Source organism: Acipenser ruthenus, chromosome 51 (assembly GCF_902713425.1).
Source record: "Acipenser ruthenus chromosome 51, fAciRut3.2 maternal haplotype, whole genome shotgun sequence".
NCBI classification, from domain to species: Eukaryota; Metazoa; Chordata; class Actinopteri; order Acipenseriformes; family Acipenseridae; genus Acipenser; species Acipenser ruthenus.
Genome location: NC_081239.1, coordinates 2,558,860 through 2,575,304, shown reverse-complemented (window position 1 = coordinate 2,575,304; position 16,445 = coordinate 2,558,860). Strand labels below are relative to the sequence as shown.

Sequence of the window (16,445 nt, the reverse complement as noted above, 5' to 3'; positions counted from 1 at the left end):
TGATTCAGTATCAACAACATGGCTAAGTAACATGATAATAAGCGGAGAGTGACACTAACAGGAGTGATATTAAGCAAGTTTGACCTTCCATGAAAATCTGCTGAGCCTGCTGTGTATCTAGTAAGCAAACAAAATTAGATTGCTGATGGTGGCCTTGTGGCAATATGCCCCGCCCCTGTGTGCATATTATGTGTTGTATGTTGCATGCGTGTGTTAATGTTGGTGTATAGATTGGTACACGGGATATAAACGGGTCTGTGTTTCACGTGTGATTTAATAAATGTAGATTTGTATTTAGGCACGAGGAGGGCACAAATCACTTCACGTGCTGGTTAAATGTAATATGTGAGCACGGGGTTGCACAGAATTAATTCACGTGCTGGGATTCAAGTGAATAATTAATTAGTAATTGAATCCCAGCACAACAGTATATATAGACACATTTTCATTCAGTCGGGGTTGTGTGTTCGGTGAGTGGAGAACGAGTGTGGAGAAGGAGGTAAAAAGAAGAATAATAATAAGAAGAAGAAAAGAACTGTCTCACTCACCGTGTTTCGTTTGTCTGTCTGTTTACTGTCTAGTCCGTTTTGTTTACCTGTTTATTTTGGCTACCAGTGCCGTGTCCTGTTTTGTGTTCAAACCTTTTATTTTCTGTTCTGTTTATTAAATGATGAGCGACAGCATTCGCTCAGCTTCACCAAACCACATCTCTGTCTGTTTATTTCCTGCTTCTGGTCTGACGCCACCCACTCCGGCCGTCTTTGTGACAGGCCTCCAGTGGTAGCAGAAAGTATTGCTCAATCGTTGAAACTGCAGACGGATATTCCAGGCATCACAAACTGCATTTTAGTTTTTCTAGTATGTGTTTAAATATCGCCTCAGCAACTACAGACAGTGTGCTCATTATTATTAAGGTGCAGGGTAATGACTTTTTGATTGTCTAAGGATCGTATAATTTTCTAAGGATCGTATTTTCTTTGCCCCTCAGTTCTCTCAGAAAATCCTGACTCTACAGATGAGGAATGGCAGTCGATCTCAGACTTGGCGACGGCTTGTCGGAGCATCTTAGAGGCGCTGTCGAGAGAGGGTGAGGAGGCTGGCATGCCAGTAGGCTTCTCGGACTCACATCCTGTACAGGCTCGCTCCTTACAATGTTTATTTTTCAGGGGATCGCAATCGCTTCCACAGGACTTTTAAATGTATCATACTTTTCATTGTACTGTAATTGAAATCTGATTTCAGTGTTACCGTAACTAGTAAAAACAAATATTATTTATTTATTTATTTATTTATTTGGCAGGCGTACAGGTGTTACAGTGTAAGCTTGTAAAGGGTTACAGTGCAAGCTTAAGTATGGATTTGTCTTAGACTCATGATAATACAAATTACTTATAATATATATATTTTTTTGCTGGTCCATTGAAATTCTTATTAATGCATATTGACTGTATGTATGTATGTCTATGCACTGCTGTGCAAAAGTCTTTAGTGTTTTCTACTGTTATAACAACCTTGACTTGCATAATAAAAGGAAAAACATTGTGTGAAATAGCTCCCATCGCTCGATTTTCAAGGTGTGGTATCCGAAGCATAATCAACAAGTACAGAGAAACATCATCTGTAATTGACAAACCCGGGACTGGAAGACCCAACAAGCTATCTAACAAGGATGAGCAATACTTGAAGATAATATCCTTAAGAAATAGAAAGAAGACAAGCATTGAATTGACACAGAACTGGCAGAAGGCACAGGTGTTGTTGTCCATCAAATCAACAGTATTTCTGTGTTCTTGTGCATATTTTAGTCTTGTTCCCCGTTCTTAACAGAGGTATTCTTACTGCAACACCCCCTTCAAGTCCTGATTTCAAGAGTGGTCTTCGTACTGTTGATTTGATGGGTAGCGACACCTGTGCCTTCTGCCAGTTCTGTTGTCAATTCAACGCTTGTCTTCTTTCTATTCCTTAAGGATATTATCTTCAAGTATTGCTCATCCTTGTTAGACAGCTTGTTGGGTCTTCCAGTCCTGGGTTTGTCAATTACAGATGATGTTTCTCTGTACTTGTTGATTATGCTTCGGATACTACACCTTGAAAATCGAGTGATGGGAGCTATTTCACTCAATGTGTTTCCTTCTTTATGCAAGTCAAGGCTGTTATAACAGTAGAAAACACTAGTGAAGGGCACTGTGTGAGATACTAGCTGACTTTCACCCACTTTTCTATTGTGGAGTGAATACCAGCTTGTTTCGTACAGCACCCTATAATATATTGTTTGTAATATATGGTTAAATAAGAATAATGAAACATTATAGCTAATTTTAAGGTCACGAAATACAATATTCTATTTATAGTAAATTACATCAGATGGCGAGGGACAGCAATGACTGGCTACTCTAGTGAGGGACAGCGATGGCTGGCTTCTCTAGTGAGGGACGGCGATGGCTGGCTTCTCTAGTGAGGGACGGCGATGACTGGTCTAGTGAGGGACAGCGATGGCTGGCTTCTCTAGTGAGGGACAGCAATGACCAACTTCTCTTCCCTCTTAGATCGGAAAGCTGGAGACGGAGCTCAGTCTAGCAGCGACACGTCTGTGACATCACAAGAAGACATGAAAACAATGAACAAGAAAGAAGGGTAAGAGCACGGCATTATCCTGTGAACAGAGGTCCTTCTCTTCTATCATCTAGAGCAGAGGGAGGCAACCGTGGCCTTTCCAATCCATTCCATTGCGGAGGTCAATTAAATAATGAAGGATCTGGCTGGAACAAAGTCCTGCAATGGAATAGACTGGATGTGCCAAGGTTGCCTTCCCCTGATCTATCTTTAACATTTTGACTGCATACAGATAGGATGCCTGTGTTTCTAATCTGCCATGGCAAACACCTCTTACATTATTTACCTAACAAATGACCTCTAACCTGCCCCCATTAACCCTTTGCTGCCTACATGACCATATACAGGCATGAATATGACCACTTTGTGTTTTAGCGCTTGTAGTTTGGCAACCTTAAATCAGACATTAAAACCCAATATACCTACAGAAAGGCATTAAGCAGCTGTTTCCAATGATATAATGTATTTTGTTGTGGAATGTATTATATATTTTTCATATAAGCCACACCTCCAAAAAAAATACTGAAAAATGTATAATAATAAATATTTTTAAAAACTGCCAATTTCGACCTCTTTCCAAATTATATAGAAAAAACTTAGAGCATACAGGCGATGCACAATTTTCCAAGGATTTCAAATCAGAAATCAGAAATTAAATATTTTGTACAATTGCAAAGATAGACAAGGTTTTACAATGCATGGTATTTTATGAAAAACAACCTCCGAAATGGCAAACGCAGACCAGCTCTAAGACTTTCCAAAAACTGAGACTGGAAACAGTATTACCCTGTTTGTGATAAAAGTATATTTATTTATGGGTATAGAGGTGACAAAAATAAAGAAATACCACACAAGATGTTGAATAATTCAATGTTTTATTAAAAAAGAAGCAACTTACAACTTGACAAAACTTTGATAGCAAGATTTTTATTTTCAAAACTAGAATAAATAAATCACCCACAGAAACAAAGAAAAAGTAAACCAATGATAGTTATAATAAAATACATACCTTAATAATAATAATAATAATAATAATAATAAATTTATTTCTTAGCAGACGCCCTTATCCAGGGCAACTTACAAGATATCACATTATTTTTACATACAATTACCCATTTATACAGTTGGGTTTTTACTGGAGCAATCTAGGTAAAGTACCTTGCTCAAGGGTACAGCAGCAGTGTCCCCACCGGGGATTGAACCCATGACCCTCCGGTCAAGAGTCCAGAGCCCTAACCACTACTCCACACTGCTGCCCACATTATATATAAATATAATAATAATAATAATAATAATGACTACAGCTAACTAATGACTCCATCCTTTTACAGACACACACAGAAACAATGAAAACATAGAAAAAGTAAACTAGAAATAATAATAAAATACATAGCTTATAATAATAAAATGTATTTAGTTTTGCCTCTGTCCACTTCCTGAGGAGAAACGTTTTCAAAAAAGGAAAACAATAAATACGTATATAATTAAAAATAACAATAATAAAAATAATAATAAATGACCAGATGCTGGTACAGTAGTTGGTCGTGTCTCTATTTATGTAAAGTCATCTCCTGCCCTGCCCTGCCTTGCACGCACGCAAGCACACACGCACGCACGCAAGCACACACGCACGCACACAGATAAACAAAAAAATCATTCCAAAAGTTTTTTTTTTAAACAAGCGGATATAAAGTTTTTTAAAAAAATAAAAATATAACAAAACGGCTAATTAGTCCAAGTACTTGCCTTTCAAATGAGTTGTGGATCAGCACGCCTGGACTTGTAGAACCAGAGACATGGACGTTTTAAATTGACGAGTGTCTAGATGAATCTGCAGTGAACTCAGCTAAAATGGTGGTGTCTGTCATGCATCCTTGTAATTATATTATATGTCCCACCCACCCTAGCCCTAAACCAATTATATGGAGACATGGCCTGTAGTCACGACTCGGACACATGCAAAAAAAAACAAGGTTGGTGATTGGACGGCCGAGATATGACATGAAAGGTCATCGATACTATACGATCGATTTTAAAGCGCTCCGGCAGCATAGGGTTAAACCCGCTTAACTGCAACATCTCATGAGATTTCAAACTCCAAATGAAAACAGGACCCCAGGTACAGGCCGTGTATTTTCACACTGTTACAACCTTCATGTTTAATAACATACAACAAGACTTCTTGTCATTGGCACATAAGGAGAGAAAATTATGAGACCTCTCGTCATAGGCAAAAGGTTAAGGAAAAGGGTCTCCAAATGTCTCCCCTGGTAAAGTTTCAACCTCATCACGTGCAGTGTGTCATACAGGCCAATACGGTCAGGGGAGAGCAGGGGTCCCATATTGTCTCCCTGGTAAAGGCACAGCTGCGTGTTGTTCAGGGGAGTGCAGTTTCCTTTATTCTATAACTCATGGTAGAAAACTTCAATTAAAAAAATTTGTCATTTTTCTTTGTATTTTTACATTTAGTGTGTGTGTGGTGCCCTGCGATGGACTGGCATCCCGTCCAGGGTGTAGTCTCGCCTTGCGCCCTGTGTATGTCGGGTTAGGCTCCGGCTCACTGCGACCCTGTAAAGGAGTAAGCGGTTAATGATAATGGATGGATGGATTTTTACATTTATAACTATTGAGAGTTAAACAGTTATGGATAAGTTACAGAATTCTGCATAACTAGGATCCTGCATATTTAGAAAACTGTGTGTGTCCCAAACAAGAGGAACACCCTGCAAATGTGATGGTATGGTTGATGTGATGGTATGGCTGATGTGATGGCATGGCTGATGTGATGGTATGGTTGATATAATGGTATGGCTGATGTGATGGTATGGTTGATATGATGGTATGGTTGATGTGGTGGTATGGCTGATGTGATGGTATGGTTGATGTGATGGTATGGTTGTATCTCCTGTGACATTTCTCTCTCTCCCCTGTGTCCTCTCAGGGATTCTCCGGGCAATCTTGAAGACAAAGTGTGTCAACTGGAAGCCAGGCTCAAACATCTGCAGGATGACCTCCAAAAGGTACACCCTCTCCCAACGCAGAATCACACCCACTCCCCTGACTCACACAATGGCCTGCAAACACAGTGATGCAGCCGGGCAGGGCAGCCCCCACCCTCCTCCCTGCGAAACACAAAAAACAAACTGATGGGGAGCCGCTGGGGGTGCTGGGATCAGGTAGACGTATCACCCTGGAAAAATCAAACTGGAGATAACACCATTGAGTGTTTTCAGCTGTCCTGTTACCGAAGAACAGCATAAAAGTAAGACTGAGCATGGTTTGGCGACCGATCTCACTACTAAATATTGATTAAAGGAGTGGCTTTAAAATACCTCCTGTTTCATTATAGCTGTTCCCCTTTAATGTGTAATTTCTTGTTATTTTTATTTTAGTTCAAAAACAACACTGGCTTCTTCTACCAGGAAGTGTTTTTATAGCTGTTGTATTTGTGCATTAAAAGAGGGACTGTTGATAATGTAAATAACGTCAATAAGAGATAAGACATTTCAAAGCCTTAGTTAGCACTCCTTTATTAGTTGTAAAATGTACAGTAAAAATAAGTTACCCTGCATGGGAAAACATCTATATACAGTATATAATATATGATCTATAATATATACAGTATATATAGATATTTATAAGATATTTGTATATAGTAATATATGGATAAGAGTAATATGTATGCCACTAATCAACGCAGGTTAAAAAAAACCTTGATACTAAAAGTTGGTAGATTGCAATAAAATGGATTCCTGCTTTTGGACACTGTGAATCGTGGGCAGTTCAATTCTGCCCTAAAAAAACTACCAACTTGAAGCTAGTCCTACTGATGCCATCTGAGGATGTTCACTTTTTCAACCACAAGAGCATTACTGCCCCCTGCTGGTGATACAGCGCTATTGCAGCTTGAATTGTAGGACTGAGATCCAGAGGAGACCTGCTGAGCAGCCTCTGAAACTGACACTGTGAGAGTGAAACTGAGCCCCCGCTCTGCAAAACAGTGAAGTAACAAAAGTGTATGGGACGTCCCATAACGAAGGAGGTGCTGAATTTAATTGAGATTACCGACCTGCTTAACTACCGGCAAAAGGGTAGGGAACCTGTTTCTTAAGAAATATATATATAAAAAAAATGAATGTTATATGTCTGAATTAGGTATGTATTGCATTTAAAATCAGACATTTTTCATTGTATTTGAAAGGGTTGATACGATGGGCATTTTGCCTACATATGATGGCCAAACTACCATGCTTTTATTCTCACACTGATGATGCAGCAAGCCCTTGTGGGGACCTAACTAAAAGCATATTGTAATGGCTCAGAAAATATGATTGATTGTTGAACTCAAACTTTAAAGACATTTCCAGGATGAGACAAAGAAACCAAACACTGCGAATGGCACAAGGGTGAGAGAATTGTTTAGTTTCTACGCCATGTTTGTCCTACCTTTAAAATTAATTTCCTTACCTCTTAATAGCACTTTTTAAATTCCACACTGATAAGAACAGGTTAGTGTTCGACAGTGTGGTTGTATACCAACCATGCTCAGTCTTGCTACTGGCTTGTAGATCAGAAGAAGGCGTCTCTACAGCAGAAAGAGTCTCCTTTCCTGATTGGCCTCCTGTTTCCCTAATGAACTTGGTATTGGTCTGAAATATCGCAGTTATCATAGAATATATTCTTCTTGCTGTTGTTTAGAATCACTTTGTATTTCTGTTTCCGTCATCACATCCTGGTGGCTTTTTGAATCCAGAAGTTGAAAGTACCCTCTTGGCCCATATAGAGCTCTCAAACATGTTTTCAAGTACAGCTGGCACACCAGAGTACAACCATGAACCTGTCCCCCTGCAAAACTCTGCCCTCTAGTGGATGTAAGAAATAGCACAGTTCTATGTCATATTACTGACTTGCAGAGGGCAGGTTACTGGTTACATTGAGAAGACACGCTTGATATAGCAAGTGAATCTATACAAGAGGAATACATTAGTTTAGATAACTGGGATACTTAAGGGGAAAGGTACAGGGACTTGAAGCGTGTCTGTTTTAATGATCTGAAGGAGGATTTTTCCATCGTCCTGATGAGTGAAATAACCACAGGACTCTGTGAGCATTCTGTTTATATAACAAGTACAACTCATGGCAGAGTAAGTGTGTTTAAACCTAAACAGCTTGATTCTGAGGAATATTTCTTTAAATCAAACCCTGCATCAGCTAGCTGATATTTGGAGTGATTCGCCCCATCATTCTGTCGTTAGATTGGAATGAATGCGAGATTCCAAAATGAGATCTGGTAAATAATAATAATAATAATAATAATAATAATAATAATAATAATAATAATAATAATAATAATAATAACACTGAATACAAAAAAGGCCAGTTCTTTCAACATTGTCCAATAAAAATAACATGTTTTCAATGAAAATCAACCGTTTTTTGCCTTCATTTTAATGTCTCATCGTATCACTGATATAGACAATAGGCTTCAAATATTGTCTTCAAAAGGGCAAGGGTCTATTTGACCTAAAAAGTGATGACAAAAAATGCAGTATTTCCTCTGGAAGTTGTTTCATCTTTAATGGCACTACCACAGGGGGGTATTTGCAGAAATGAACTTGCCTGTTTGCCACATTCTTATTTTACCCAGTGTATTCAGTCCTGTGTAGGTCCACACAAGGTCTACTTTGCATCCATTTGTTAATGTGAGCGCAATCTTAAACAGCTTCAATCTTCAGGATGCTGGTCAGCATTATGAGATCAATATTAAAAGATGGTATTGTATAAAGATCACGTTAAAAATCGATGCAAAGTAGGAAACATGACCTTGTGTGGGGCTATAGACAGGTTAATATCAGAATTCATTTTCGGGCGTCACTTGTCCCATCCTGTAGATCCTTGGCTCACAGCTGTGTTCTATGATTCTCTCTGTCAACGGCTTTTGGTCACATTAGGTATATTTGACACAGGAAGTGCTAGGGTGCCAGGATTCAGTGGATAATAATGCTTACAAGAGGTAAGAAAATTGATTTTCAGATGTTCATTATCAGTCACTTAATGAAGTTGCTTGAAAACTATGAGACTGCCATCCTGAACGAAACATTAAAATGATGAAACACAAATGAAATGAAAGCATCCCAGCTCACTGATTAAAGATCAGACATCCTTAGAAGACTCAGTAACCATTTGTTTTAAGTGGCATCATTGAGTTACACAGCTACCTGTGTAATTACATTGTAATTAATAATAACAATTTCTAAAAAAAAAAAAAAAATTCTGCTTATATATTGTTGTATGCTGTTTGTCTTCTTAAAAAGCAATAAAAAATATTGATCACGGAAAATAATTTTGTACTTACTGATGAGGGTGAATCAGGGATGAGTGTGGTGTGTGGCCCCCGAGGGACAACCTGTGGCCCCTACATATAAGCCCACCCTACAGGGGTGCTTGAGTAGGTAAAAAAAATGAGTTTGCAATCATTATTAAATTAAATAATATTGTTTTTAAATGTTTTGATAAGTCTGTGTTTAAGGTGTTTTGACAATGAGTCCAGGAGCTGCAGTTCAGTTCTAGTTGCCTGCCACAGACATATGTAACACAGGCTAGATCAGCCTTTAAGTTAGTAAGCTTCAGCGCCATCTAGTGTACACCTTTACAACTTTGGATTGAGTTTCCTTTTGCTGGCAAGACAGAGTAGGTTTAACATAAGACGCTGATCTAGCCTGTGTTACACATGTCTATGGCAGGCAACTAGAACTGAAGAGCAGCTCCTGAACTAAGGAGAAAGCACCTTAACACAGCATTATCAAAAGATATATAAAAAAAACACTTTGAAAAAACAGCATTTGAGTAATTGCAATAGGAGGGAACAGTAACGTCTATGAAAATCCGTTTCAGTTTCTAGACATTTAAAAAAAATGTGAGAGGAAAGAACATTGCTAAAGCATTGAGATAATTTAACATATTTTGATTAAATAAGGGCCAGTCTCGTATTCTAGCAAATTTAGTATCAAAATCCAAAACTGTGCCAAGAGGGGGTTCCGTGGCCCACAGCGATCAGGGACCCTACATGTGGCCCTTAGCGTAGCTCAGATTGCTCACCCCTGAGCTGCACAAGATAACGACTGCGTTCCTGATCTGAATGCATACTGTATGGACTGCAGCTGCACAAGATAACGACTGCTTTCCTGACAGTCAGTGGCTCTACTTTAATAATCCAGAGTCTGGTGGATCTTAATACTGCTGCTCTGACATTTAAAACCCTGAAACCAGGCTTCTTTTTTTCATGTATGTTGTTATAGTTAAATACTGTAGAGTTGGAATTAACATCCATTACTCTTTACATTATATAAAAAAAGTACATAGCAAAATGATTCCAGAAAAACCTCTTCGATCTTATCTTTTGCTGTATGAAAGATGCACACATTGATGTGTATTTGATTTCTGATGGGATTGTTTTGCGCTTTTCAATGCCTCATGAAAAAAATGAACAAGAACTCATCCTCAAAAGCTTCACACTTTGGATCGCCTTCCCGTAACCATTCGCTGCGTCTCCTGTGACACGTGTGTTTTCAAAGTCGACTGCGTTCCTTTAAGCGACATCATTGAAATAGTAAAGCATTGAAATACCAGCAAGAAGCCATTGATACCCTTTCTGCACTGATAGCTAGAAAAAATATCATTCAAAAATTGAATTGTCATTCTATTAATTTTGGTACTGATTCTGGTTTGCTCCACTATCAAGTTGCTTTGAGCTTTGTCTGGAGAATCCTAACTGCCAGGCCCTGAACAGACTTCCCCATTCCATTCTATTCAGCCGCACCTAACTATAGAGGGTGAGGAGGTGGGGCAGCCAAGTTGAAAGGTCACATAAGTTAAATGTAATGAGGATGTCTGTTCAGTCCAAGGCAGTTTTCCAGACTCAGACAGGTAAAGACAGATATAGAGAAAAAATAATATTGGATTAACAGGACCCAGCTCTAACCCCTCCCCCCCACCCCTTTCCATCTGTATGAAGTATGAAGAGCCTAGAAATGCTAAACAGGGATAAGTGTTAATACTGCTGAGCTAAGAAAAGGGATTGTTTCAGAAGTGCAACAAAAGCGCAATTTTTTGTTCACTTATAGGTATGAAAAATTAGAATTAGGCTTGCTCCAGTTTATGCATTTACATCAGGGGCTCACAAAATACTGCAACAAAATCACTCACTTTTCAGAGTGTTTGACTGGGGTTCTTCATTGGAACCCCATAAACCCTGTTAATGATACAACAGGTTTCAGCACTTTCTGTTCATGAGTCCTTTCTGAGCAGTTGAGCTGAGCTGTGATTTAGTGGAGATACTGGGATCCAAATTCAACAATTGGAAAGCGTCGGGTATAATTGACACCCGTTTCATTTGCTGTGATTTCGCTTGGATATCCCGGTTGCGTTTGGTCAGCTGCTGGTCAGAAGCAAAGAATGAATTGAAAATGATGGCATTGAGCAGCAAAGCCCCTGCAGCCTGGTGCACAGTTAACAGGTCTCATGATGTTTCACTAAAGAACCTGTCTATAATTACTCTAATGGGTGAGTGATTTATTACAGTATTTTGTGTGAAATGAAATGCTGAAAAGGAACAAACCTAAACATAATGACAATCATAATATGTGCGTATAGAAAAATGTTGGTGGTAATGCTGGTAAGTGGAGTTTAGCTCTAAGGTGTACCTCCTAAAGAACGTGTACCCAGAAGTGCCACGGTGTACTAACCCCCTTGTTGTTATTCGCTTTGCTTATTGTTCGGGGCGCTCGCTCAGGAGAAAGAGGACAAAGCAAATCTGCAGGAGGAGCTCCAGAGCCTGAGACAGAACAACCAGCGTCTGCAGGAGGAGTCTCAGTGCACGGTCGCGCGGCTCATCAAAGTGACAGAGCTGCTGTGCAACGTCAACAAGCCCTACTAGGACCTCCGAACTGTGACCTTTCACCTGGGACCCCGCCGCGTGCATGCTCGGGGAGGGTGCATGCTGTCCATATCCTTCTTTATTTACGGGGTGTAGGGCGTGTTGTCAGGATGAACAACTCAAAGTGTTGGAATCGTTGAAAATAACCCACTGAGTTCCGTTAGGCATGAGAGATTCTCTGACGCAGCAATTCTCTGCTTTGAGTTGTTTATCCCAACTTTTCTAGTTAGACTCGAAACTTTTTAGTTCCAGTACTGCTGGTTAGTAAGGAGTGTTAACGAACCTGTTCTGAATATCATGTTGGTTTTCTAGTGATTGGCCTTCAGAAGACAAGCAGTGGTCTATTGTTTCTGCCGTATTCACAGTTCTCTGTCAAAAACCCACAGTTTCAGTTGACCTGGAAAATGAATCAACTAAAGATCAGAGGGTGTATCATAGAAATGTTTACTAAGGATACTGTGTGTGTGTCCCTTACACATGTTTTACAAGTTCTTTGTAGGTTATTCCCACGCACCCATAAGAGGTATTATGAAATATTATAAGTTGTACAAAAGAAAGCTGTCATTTTTTTATTTTTTTTTGTACATTTTGTCATCGCCAATGATTTTTACCCCGGTTTTCTCCCGAATTTGGAATGCCCATTTAATATTTTTATTCCGGTTCACCACTGCAACTCCCATGCCGACTCGGGAAACGGCAGCAGACACACGTGTCCTCCGAAATGTGTCCTGCCAAGCCGTCTTTTTTTTGTGCTGCAGGTCTACAGCGAAGCCACCAGACCCATAGTGCCGGAGGACAACACAGATCTGAGTGGCTTCTATTGCAGACCCGCAGGCAGCCTATCGGCCGCAGGAGTGAACTGAGGATTACCCTGCCAACCTGAGGCCTCCCCACCCGGGCGGCACGCGGCCAATTGAGCCCAGAAGCCCCAGAAAGCTGTATTTAAAGAAAAAAAGATCAAACCTGCAGAAATTATTATTATTATTATTATTATTATTATTATTATTATTATTATTATTATTATTATTATTATTATTATTATTAGTTGGTTTAATATTTTTCAGCTATATAGTACACTATATAATATGAAATGTTTACGAATAAGACATTTCAGGCCATATTTTCAAAGACTCCAATCTTTAATTAACTCCTATGTTTTGGAAAGGAGATAAACACCTGTTGACTTTACAAAAGTAGTATCAAATATTTAAATGTAATTCAAGGTATCTCCTTTTGTTTGTTTCTCAGTGCTGTACATTACTCTTGAATCTCCATCTTTGAAAAAAGAGAAGTTAATTTAAGACTAGAGTAAACGCCTTTCCTGTTTAACAATCATTCTTGCTGTTTCCGTTCAGGGTTTTTACCGGAAGGGTAACGGATTGTATGTTTAGGTTCCTATGTCTTCTTTGCAACCTTCTTAACAGATTTAAAGTGTTGTTTCTGCTTATGAGTTCTAATGGGGGTTTGTAATAGAAAATAAACGGTTATTAAGGATGTGGATTAGAAATTATACCCGGAGATACATGATTACCAGAAACCAATGCACTCCAAAACCATACTGAGCTAAATAAAAAAAACGTGGACTTAGACAGGATGGTACACCTCATTAAATCATACAGAAAAGAGTTACAAGACGTATATACAGCTATCTGAATTCAAACCCCATTTTAGTCTTTGCAGAGCTTGCAAAATGCAAGGGGTGTGCACCTACGGACTTTGTGTATTGTGATTGGGTGCCAGTAATGAGTCACACTCAATCAGAGGGGTGAGCTCTGAAATTCCAAAGCTGGGATCTACAGAGCTCCCTGATTGTGATTCCAAGTTTCAAGTCTTCCGTCCGGATCTAAACTGCAATGGGGAGAGGTGTGTGCGTGTGTGTGTGTGTGTGTGTGAGAGAGAGATGTGCTGTCTATCTGTTACTGTACAAGAGAAAAAGCCCAGCCTGATACACAAGACAGAGGCAGGCTGTGCAAAGTTTTAAAAGGAGAACTTCTCATTCCTGCTCAAGTGGACCAACCCCTGGGAATACGTCTCATAAGTAACACCATGAGGAGGGCATGCAGCCCACACTGCTCGCACAGGGCCTCGGAGCTTAATTACTCAACACAAAACCAAGCTTAGTGTTCCTTGTTCATGCACGCAGGGTAACAAAATAGCCCAGGTGAGAGCCCCAGGGGGTGTGCGTGGCTAACCTGAGTGAAACAAGCACAGCACTCCATGAGCGCTCATAGGGTATTCTGTTTATATTACAATGTACGGAAAGGAAATTGTGTTTCATCTTAACAGCTCAGTTCTCAGAATGACTTTCTTTAGCGCAAGCTCCTCGTCTTCTTTAAGCTGTGTAATTTGGAGTTCACCCTGTCGATCTGACATTGTATCTCAAAGAATGCCAGATGTTCCACTTATGCAATATACTGTATGCATTTTTTTGTAATAGTTTTAAAAAATAATAATGAAGATATATATTAAAAGCATCACACTGTGAAAAATTCTGATCCAACTTTTCTCAAGATGGATGAGGAGTTTATAGTATGATTAGTGAGTAGTTTAGTCCTTGTTCTTGTTAAGCAATGTACATAGCCTAGCGTTTAGGTTCTGAAGTCAATCTGTATTACCATATGCAATGGTACTGTATTTTTCTGTGACAATGTGACCTTTCAACTCCCCACCTACAGCTATATAGAGTGGTGGGCCTGACAGAGTTGACAGGAATGAAATGGAATGAGGAAGGCCGTTCTGTCCTGGCACTTAGGATTTTCCAGACAAGCTCAAAGCAGCTCTAATCCGGGTACAGGCAGGGTTAGAGAAACATGATAAGAATGCAATATTGGAGGAGCAGAACCCAGAACCACTCAGAATGGTTGCAAACACCATAAAATAGTCAGGTGGATCTACAAAAGTAATTAAAATGACATTCAAAGCTACTTGCTCTTTACAATTAGAATGTCCCTAAATTGTTTTCTGGTGGTGTAGCATTGCAAGCCATAATTGTGACTGTGCTGTCCGTGCAATACTGTTTCAATACTATATATCATGTTAGTGCAATGAAGGGAAGTATTTCATTATTGTATGCATACACAGTGTACACATTCTGACAGTGTTTATCATTTGAGTTGTAGTGTTTTTGTTGCAGCTGTGTAAGCAGCTTTAACACTTTCAATGCCAGCCCAGCGATGTCTCAGAACTCTCTGTGTATCTGTGTTACCCCCTGCGGGGAAATAATTGCAATATTTCATTGTTTGTAAATATTACTGTTTGTTTTTTGTTTTCATTTTATTTTTAAGACGTGTTAATATAATGATTTTTTTGTTTGTTTGTTTTTTCATAACTTTCTGAAAATATTCTTTAATAAAATTGAATGTACAAAGTGGAACTTCTCTTTTTGGTGCAATAAAAAAGAAGATTCTGTCATTGTGTTTATTATTATTATTATTATTATTATTATTATTATTATTATTATTATTATTATTATTATTGAAAATACACATTATTAAAATGGCCATGCTTAAGTATGTGCAGGATACGTTTCATCACAACTGAATAGGTGGTTAGACAAGAAATTGACAGATATATATTCTCAGATTCTGTTACTGTACTCTTAATAACTTGTGCTAAAATGTCCTGAGGTTTCATTACAATTAGACAAACTGTTCGCTTGATATATGCAAAACTCTAAAATGTCAAACAAAGTCTGATTGAGAGACAGCCTCCATACACCCACAGTTGTATACCCACGAGGTGCTATAATGGCCAATCACCCACCAGTGCAGACCAACATTTATGTAGGACCTTTATTATGTGTTATGACTGTCATCTAGTGGCTTACTACAGTAACCATAAGAAGAACCGCCTCCATAAGCACTAAAGTCGTTCCTAAACAGTTACCTACACACCTACATAATACTTCTCAGCACGTGTAAAAACACCAGCTCTATGTAGTACTCATGGATGTCAAATCCAAAGTTTTACCCGTAAAATTTACGGTTTTTCACAATTTGGGGAGTCTCAAGGCCGTGCAATCGATTGTCACGTTCATACGTGATACAGCGGTAAATCCAATACAACTGTCCAAGCGTATTATTTCATATGGGGGGGGGGGGGGGGGGGGAAGAGGTGTACATTACCATTCTGTATTCCTGTAGCTGCTACGCAAACTACCCCCTTACTCCAAAGACAGAATTGTCTCTGACGGTTTGTCTACGCGAGCCTTCTATGTTTCTGTACAAACACGTCGTTGCTCCGACAAGGCCGAAGGAGAGGCTGTCACTGTCTCGTTCACGCACATATTACCACAGAATTAAAAAGAGAAATGGACATCAATGGGAATGTAATTATTAAAGTCGAAAAATATAATGTTCTTTGTTTTGTGACGTTCATGTTAGTGTAGCGATTCTGACAGTCGCAATGCTGAGTAACCAAAAAACAAAGCACATATTAATTTAAATAATTGTTGCCACATACTTTAGCAGAGCACACAAACAACCGCTTAACAGAAATGTTAATAGAAACACGAAGCAAATAATTACATTCAACCGTCCTTGGAGACATTAAAAACCGCGCTGGCGACCCCTCAGGTGTTCGTGGTGTCCCTGGTGCATCGCCAGTTCTCAGCCCGCTGTGTGGCTTCAGGAGTCTTCGTGAATCCAGCGTTTTGATTGGTTGAGACAGAGATATCATCTTTAATAGTAAGTGGTGGACAGAAAGACCGCGGTTGTGTTTTCATGCGCGAGCTAGCTGTTTTGGCGCGCAGTGCCTGGCTTCAACCTTCCTCGAGCTCAGTTACCTCAGAAAGAGAAACAGAGCTGAAGAAGACAGTGTAGTCGGCACATTAATTAATTCATCTTTTTTAAAAAAATTAAGTACCTTCAAGTTAGTGTAGCTTATCAATACCAGCATA

General features: G+C 39.3%; 1 protein-coding gene across 4 annotated transcripts in view; it reads left to right on the top strand.

Annotated features, from left to right (window-relative positions):
- Positions 1–14,921, top strand: part of LOC117962614 (signal-induced proliferation-associated 1-like protein 3) — a 77,286-nt gene extending 62,365 nt beyond the window's left edge. For all 4 annotated transcript variants that reach the window (XM_059015698.1, XM_059015695.1, XM_059015696.1 and 1 more), the window contains 4 exons: positions 989–1,087; positions 2,547–2,634; positions 5,555–5,633; positions 11,405–14,921. In XM_059015698.1, coding sequence (XP_058871681.1) covers positions 989–1,087; positions 2,547–2,634; positions 5,555–5,633; positions 11,405–11,548 — 410 coding nt within the window. In that variant the 3' untranslated portion in view covers positions 11,549–14,921. The remainder of the gene's footprint in view (positions 1–988; positions 1,088–2,546; positions 2,635–5,554; positions 5,634–11,404) is intronic.
- Positions 14,922–16,445: the final 1,524 nt, after the last annotated feature.